An 8,021-nucleotide genomic window follows, 5' to 3' on the forward strand; every position below is an offset into this window, starting at 1 on the left:
TGTTTCATGGTTCAGGCGCTACAGGGTAAAGAGCTTGTTCATCAGCGAGAGTTTAGAGGATACTTTGTATCTTTATGTTCACTGTAACAACTCCAGTGCTTAAAGTTTGCTGTTGAGCAATTAACCAATTAAACAGTTTTCCGTTCATACAAAACTGAACTGAATAGTTGAAGCAGCTGCTTAAAACCTGCTGTTGAGCTGAAGACTGCAGGAATCTGTGCCAAAGCTGAAAGCGTCACAACCTTCAGTCGCTCACTAATCTAAATACTGAGGGTTATTTAAACAGTGATGCTACAGCTTTGCCAAGAAAAATAATAATAATAGCATAGTAGATAGTCAGTAATTGTGAATATTTGAACTGAACAAAACATTTCAAACAACCGAAGCGACTAACCAAATTATAACACCCACTGTTGAATATATCAGTAGGATGTGTGTGGGTGAGCTTTTTGTTTCTTCTTTTTCTGCCACATTCTCGTGTGACCGGGGCTCGATTGTGCGCTTTCTCCTCCCCTCTGCAATGAACCGCACTCGGTAGCTGCTTCTGATAATGTTATTTTCATCTAATTTTTAATTTGTGTTGCTGCAGGTGACGAGGGCAGCAGCTCCGGCAGCGGCAGCGGTTGCTCCGACGGCTGCACAACAGAGTTTATTTTTGTTGGAACAGAGGCTCCTGTGATCGGAGCTGACAGAAGCGATGAGCGCGCAGCAGCCGCGGGCAAGTCAGTTTCCCGCGGACCCTCCGTACTGCTGCTGACGGTTGCCCTCACACTCCCGCTTTGGGCGATGCAGACTCAGTGGAGATAATACAGTGTGGCCCGCATTACCGCTGACTTTTTTTTACTGTTACGTAACAGTATGTTTAACAGCAAGTTGTACTGCTGTTCCCTCACTGGACATGTAGAGCCTCCTGGAAACCTGTTGAGAATGGCTTACTGTATGGTGTGGTAGGAGTGAAAGTGAGTGCAGTGCTGCATCCCGCTTGTCCCCCAAAGAATGCTTGGTGCCATCAGTGAACCAGCTTTCACATCAAAATAAAGAAAATGTGTTTTCTCATTATTCTAAAGTGAGTTTTGGAGGGTAAAAAAAGCCCAAAACATCTTTTAGAAATGAAACCCTCTAAAGATGGTTCTGTCAGTGATTTTTTGTTCCAGATAAAAGGGAATCTATTTTTCTTTTCCTTTGTATGATGAATGGAGAAAACGAGACAACACCTATTTTATCCTATTAGTCTTCTCCCCCAAAAGGAAAAACAAAATCAAAAGGAGAAAGTTTTACTGTGTGCATGCGTGGATATGATGTTAACTGACAAAACATTCTTTTTTTTTCCGTTGTTATGCAGGCTACACAGTTTTTTGGAGTGATTGTGCAGGTTGTACAGTGCTAGCAGTTCGCCTGGTTTCCCGTTTGGTCATATCGACGTGGCTTCAGGAAGCAGCAGGTCTTACAGCCACATTATTGTTGCACATTTGATTATCTCTTGAGAAAGTGCTATCGTACTGCACTAAGAGAACTACTTTGCACAGATTATTTTTGTTGGCTTCATAAGTTTCTACAGCTACAGGAAACATCCACCCCACAGAGAAAACGATCTATATTTTCAGATCATTTAATTGATTGTATTGTACTTATAAGCAGTTACAGTATGTGTTACAGTGGAAGGTACTGTAATGTAATCTTACTGGCAATGGATACTTTTTTTTAACAACTGTGTCATTGTTTCTACAAATTATTTGATCATCTGTTAAATAAAAACTAAGAATGGTTCTGCAGCAGCACTAATTGCCTGTTAACAGCGTTCAGGTATCTAATTTACTTTCGTCTGTCTGGGTAGTTAACATGCACTCACGCTGGTTCTGTTATTCTCAGAGGACTTGGAGGAGAGTAATAATAGATATATCCTTGTGAAATTTTAATTTCCTTAATTTTCTTGGCTGCCACACTGATGAATTTTGCTTTATGTTACTTGTTTATTTGCATACATGTAAAGTTACCAGTCGTAACCTCTGATATCCTCTGCTGGTTACCCCTCATGTCTTGCAATGCATCATACTGAAATTTGCATGTTCTTTGGTTAATGAGAGCAGACCTATGCCCCCTACAGGCTACATGCGGTGTAATTGGTCGTGTTCTCTTAGAGGACGCGTACAAAGTCAGCAACTTTTTAAAAAAGAGTTCCAAGGCCAGAGGGCTCCAAATGTACTCGTACAACTAAGGTAACTATTCGTAACTTTCATTCTGTGTCCTGCAGGCTTTGACCTTTTGCAGACTCAAGAGGCTCAGGGAGCAAAGCACTTCACAAACACAACACAGTGGTTGATGTCGAACTGTATACCAGAAGGGTTCATAGCTGAGTGAAAGGCTATAAGTGGCGGCCATAATAAGAACTGGTCACATTCACCGAATGCTAAAGTAATGCACTTCCTGTTCTGTCTCCTTTAGCATGAGATGCACTGCACCATACTTTATGAAAGGAAATGAGTTAATGCTGTCTCTCAGTTCCTCGGGGTTTGAGCGCACGCAGCCGTTATTAATGTGAGCACTCTGTTGTTTCAGTTTAATAACTGTTAGCCTGCAGTCTTTAAAGAAAAAATTCAGTTCCAACATTGGTAAAAAAAAAATTTTTTAAAAGCACGCTTTTTCATTGAACTGACACTTTGTCTATCACATCATGCCAGATGACCTCACCTTTTGCCCTGTGTCAGCTCAGATAGGCTCAAGCTTTACGTAAGTGCTCAAGAAGGACTTTTTCTTTTTTGTTATACTAGAGAAACGATAGTTTTAAAGTACTCAGCAACAACTTGATAACACCAATCTGCCAAGTGAGATTCAATTAGCACTAAGTTCTAAGTTCTCATTAATTCTCCTCCACATTTTACCTTATGACATTTTCTATTAAGATCAAGGGAAAGGGTTTAGAAAAAAAGATGGGACTTTTTTTTTTTTTGACAATTCATCTGCAACTAATGGCTTTAACATCTAGTCGCAGAGAAATGTAGCTTTCGGATACAATATCTTGCAATATGTAGCGTGAATATTGTTGAAGCCATCACGAGTGTGCCTGGAGGATTGAATCTCATCAGCTCATAAGTACCTGAAATGTTTTCACAATACACAAGCCCATTACTTCAACAGAGACCTTCCAGTAAATACACAAATAGACAAATCAATAGCAGCTATGAGCAGCTAAAGAGATCTTGTGTTTCATGTACAAAAGCTTAATAAAGAAAATTCGGGGCACGAGTTTTCCTCATCTCCACAGCGTGAAGAGGGGATAGAAAAGCACATAGTTTGTGCAAGCGTCACGGATCTCTTCACAGAAAACACCATAAGGGAAATCTACCCTCGGTGTGCTCATATGACTCACGAAAGAGAAACTGAGCACCACAGGAAGCTCCCACAGTTGACCTCTTTCACCTCACTTCTTATCGAAATGGTTTTAGGATAAGGTGACTGAACAGCAGCCTCCTACTTAAAAAAAACACAAAAACCCCAACAGCATAGCAATTAAATCACTGAGCAGCAAACCTTATTTGTGTAGCACAACAACTGTGTTTAACCAAAGCACGACTAAAGACAACACTGAAGCGATTAACAAAAGGCCACCCAATAACTAATTGTGCACAGAAACACGAAGGCAGAGCAGTTCCATTCACCTGTCATCAAAACTGGTTGAAAATCACAAGGGTTCACCCTGACTGAGGTGAAACGTTAGCGCATAGAGCAAAACAAAAGCTGACAAGTAAATCGTAAACAGATTTGGAGGATAAATCATGATGCAAAACAAGCGTGTGACATATGAAGAGACTTTAATCTTCTTTCTATTACTCTATAAAACAAGCGTATAAACATTTTCCTCACTATCTAATGGCGTTTTCCATCTTTTCACGGTACCGCTTTTAATTTAATTACTATATGTCATCCCATTATGCAGCCTGATGTGTGACTAAACATTTAGCACTATCTGCTGTTTACCCTAATGCTTAGTTTCTAATATTCACATGACAGCAGGGGGATAGAAAACAAAAAGATGTTTTGTGTGCTTGGTTTTTTTTTTTGGTTTGTTTGGGTTTTGTTTTTGTTTTTTTAGAAATTTCTTTAAAATGTGCTGTACATCTGGATACAAAATAGAACTACCGCCTACATTCTTTGCTAAGACAAATCTATAAAGAAACAGTGTGCCTGAACTCACTCACTCTATCTATCTACACACACACATATATATATATATATATATGTGTGTGTGTGTGTATGTATAAAATCCGTTTGTGTTTTCCTTCTATGCTGTGCACTCAAAAATGTCTAAATGCCAACATGCAATGTGCCCCAATGCACAGTTGTCAAAATAACCATTTTGCAGCTGGCAGTTATGGTCCAGTGAGGGTCTGAGATCATAGTTAATGCTCTAATGAGTAAACTGCAAAGCACCCATTAAAAAGGGAGCAGTGAGTCAACACTGGGGTGATTTCTACCAGTGTTAATTAGTCACCAACAATGCCTGGAAGCAGCCCTGGGAGACTGAGAAGACTTCCCCAATACCCGCCAAAACTGTGCATGCAGGAGACCCGTCTACATTCGCTTCACTGCCGTAATAACTGAGCAACTCATTGGTGCCAGAGAGAGGATGCGATGCACATTTTAAAGCCCCGGGTTTGAAAAGGTACATGGAAATTTTTAGTGCACACTAAAACGGATGACTGAGCAAGTCTTTGGAGCCTGTCAAGGTCAAAGCCTGTATGAGACGGGACGAGGGGTGCATTGGAAACTTTAAACATAAACACAGTTAGATGACTCGACTGTGTTTAAATCGTTTTTATACAGAAGTTATACGAGTCACTGTGTTGCACTAACAGCTTTTTAAAATTGCTCACGTATCCTGTGGTCACAGACAGACGACCAGCAGAAGCATCCAAAGCATCAGCTGCTGCTGTTTCAGTGGGTCAGACGGGGAGTTGAGAGGACGTCACGCTGTAACTATTTATAACATGGTGAATGTTGAATTAAATGCCGTTGAAGTAACTAGCTGTCAGTCCTGTGCAGTGCTGGTTTTCCTCATCTTTACTCACCCAGGAGTACCGCCCTGAGGACGCGATAATTGAAGTGAAGGAGGTTTCATGTAAAAGTCATGGTTTGTTACATGGAGGCTGTTGAAGTGTGGACTGATAATTAATTTTAGCTCTGGACGTTTACACTTAAGCGAGAATATCTAGAACGTTTCGACCGTAATGGCAAAAATGTTTTTTCCTTGTCTTTTTTTTTTTAAACGCGCTTTGTGTTTTGGTGATTTCATAATTGGCAAATTAAACGAATATGCTGCGCAACAGGAATAAAACTCAATTATAAGTGCAAGTTAGTGGGTTTTACTTGGAGTCAAACGCAGCCAAAACATTGTGGAGGCAGATATTTCTGAGTCAGGGTCGGTAGTGAGGCGGAACAATCAGTGCAGTGTGTGCTTGATAATAAGGCAGGAAGTTAGCCGTGTGGCTTCAGATACGGCATTGTTTAAGCTTTGGCACTGCTGCTCCTCAGTGGGGCTTAACAGCTCAGTTTTATTTCTCCAAAGTGTAAAAACTCAAAGCATCTGCAGCCATACAAAGGTCGAATGCACCCATTAGAGCCTCTACAAGATCTGTGACTGCAGCAACAAGAGTTTTTGGATGACTAAGATGAGGCTGGGCTTTAGCAGTGTTCTTCAGACAAAATAAAGAAAGTGAATTAAGAAAAGAATGTTTTGGAAGTTTGGTGCAGTTTTTTCCAAAGAGCTTGTGTCTGTCTAAACAACAGTCTTCTCTCATTACAAGAGGAATGTCTGCCATTCTCCACTGCCTTGTGTACTCCTCTCTTTCCTGGCGTGATATGTTACCGTGGTCAGACACGCATTCACAGTTTGACACGATTCAACGCTAAACTTGTTTTGTTTTTGTTTTTCTCTCATTCATTCATTTTGGCATTTAAAAAAAAGGGAAATATAAGGTGATGTGAGGTTTTTAAAGAGTGTTTTATGCAAGAATCTTCATTTTGATGTTAATCATTTGCTGCACTTTTGCTAAAACATATGCTGTGAGTGTGGTACTGTTGTGATTTGCAAAATCAGATAAATAAGGAGCACATCAAGCGTTTTGGAACTGTTGGTGCACGTTGTTCAAAGTTTTTTTTGGGGGGGGGGAGGGGGTCGAAGTTGATGGTTATACAAGCAGACATGCCTTACCATTTTTTAAAAGACTAAAATGGATTGCTTATTTGGCTTTTGTTACACATTCTTGTATACAGAAAATAATACAATGGTAAAAATAAACATTTATTTAAAAAAAAAGTTTTCTGGGTTTTTTTTCCCATGCTGCTGTGTATTTCTTTTTATTGCTTTACTGTGGATCCATGCCTCCAATGTTTGAGAGACTAGGAAGAAAAATCAGATCATTTATTTCTATGCTGCCTTCAGAGTTTTAGCATTTCTAAATTGGCTTCAGACGTGTTTAAGCTAATATATGTTTATTTTTTTTCCCCTAGAAAATCAGCCAGCTTTGCATATAACAAGGACCTCCCCCTACTTTTTGTTTCCCCAGGCTGATTTATAGAGAGCTTCCACATTTATATTACTACTGTATTAACAGGTGCAATTCTCAGAGCATAAATTACCATTTAAAAAATACAAAAACATTTTATTCATGCAAATACCTTTGAATTACGGAAGATTACCTTCCAGATATCTTTGGTGGAAGTGATAGTTTCATGGCTTCTGACCAGACAACTGTAACAAATACACTATATGGACATGGACATATGGCTATGAATACACTATAAGTACTGAGCCAGTTACTTATTACAGATACAGGAGCTGCTCATGCAACGTAGCTCCTGGTGCACGGCTTTTGTGCTGATGTTAATGAACACAGGAGGTTAAACGCTTCCATTTTATAATAATACCACCTGCAGTAGGAATACCAAGAAGGGGAGAAACTTGTTGCGATGGTGGTATCCTATCACGCTCAAATGAGCAGTGTTTTTAAATTAACATGTTTGTAAAGGGCTTGACGCATGATTTTGTACATCACTGCCAATGGGACTAAAAATAAAAAAATCAAAGATTAGGAGATGTGGCCCAATACTTTTGTCCATATACTGTATATATTGTATATGCACAAGACTTTTTTTCACAATAGGATTACCTATTGTCAGTTACTCTTGAATGGTATAGGCAGCACTGTTAATTGGAAAATATGAGTGAAAAATAGATTACCTAGTGTCAGTTAAACTGTGTTACAATAGCTATGCATTTGCTTGTCAACTAGTATCTGTGTCTAATACAGAACTGCTTCAATACTAAGCATTGAGCATTATTTAGAAAATCTAATGAGCATCTTCAACGGTTAATAAGATAAACCTGCAGTAGAACACAAAGGAAGAATGAACCCATTAAAACTATGGGCAGTTTTCACAGCTGACATTTTGACTTGTTAAAGTTTGAAAAGCACCCGTTATTAAGATTATTTGCCTTTCAAACATGACAGTGCTTGAACTGGAAAAATCCCTTTAAAAAAAAAAACTTGCATCAGCTGAATAGAAATCAGCTGTGATGCATTTTATCTGCACTGTAATTTCCTCACTGTGACATGTCAAATTGTCTTCTCTAGAGTTGCATGCTTCTCCTGGTCATGTAAAGCAGCCCAAAAGGGAACCTAATGAGAATGCTTTGCATGACTGGCATTTCATTATTACCAAGCAATTAACATCTACACACACTAACTCGAGCTTGTCTCGGGGTCTTAAACACAGTATGATAATGCAGTGCTAACATTTGAAATAATTATCCTGACATATGACAAAAAACAGCATGTTACAGTTAAATCTCTACCGACTGGAAAACCTTCAAACCAAGCACGACAGTTTCTTCTGTTGTTGAACTAACGTGGCTATAATCGTGTTAGGGTTACCTTTCAGAGGGCAGATTGTGTTAGGATTTGTATGAAAACATTTACATATCAGGTTATTAAAAGCAGGACTGCAACACAAGAAACTTATTT

At 39.2% G+C, this 8,021-nt stretch overlaps 1 protein-coding gene across 3 annotated transcripts in view; it reads left to right on the top strand.

Annotated features, from left to right (window-relative positions):
• The window catches only part of LOC120721466 (glypican-6-like), a 144,853-nt gene extending 141,129 nt beyond the window's left edge, over positions 1-3,724 (top strand). For all 3 annotated transcript variants that reach the window (XM_040011823.1, XM_040011820.1, XM_040011821.1), the window contains one exon: positions 590-3,724. In XM_040011823.1, coding sequence (XP_039867757.1) covers positions 590-807 — 218 coding nt within the window. In that variant the 3' untranslated portion in view covers positions 808-3,724. The remainder of the gene's footprint in view (positions 1-589) is intronic.
• The last annotated feature ends 4,297 nt before the right edge of the window (positions 3,725-8,021 follow it).

Source organism: Simochromis diagramma, unplaced genomic scaffold (genome assembly GCF_900408965.1).
Source record: "Simochromis diagramma unplaced genomic scaffold, fSimDia1.1 OVJJ01000603.1, whole genome shotgun sequence".
NCBI lineage: Eukaryota > Metazoa > Chordata > Actinopteri > Cichliformes > Cichlidae > Simochromis > Simochromis diagramma.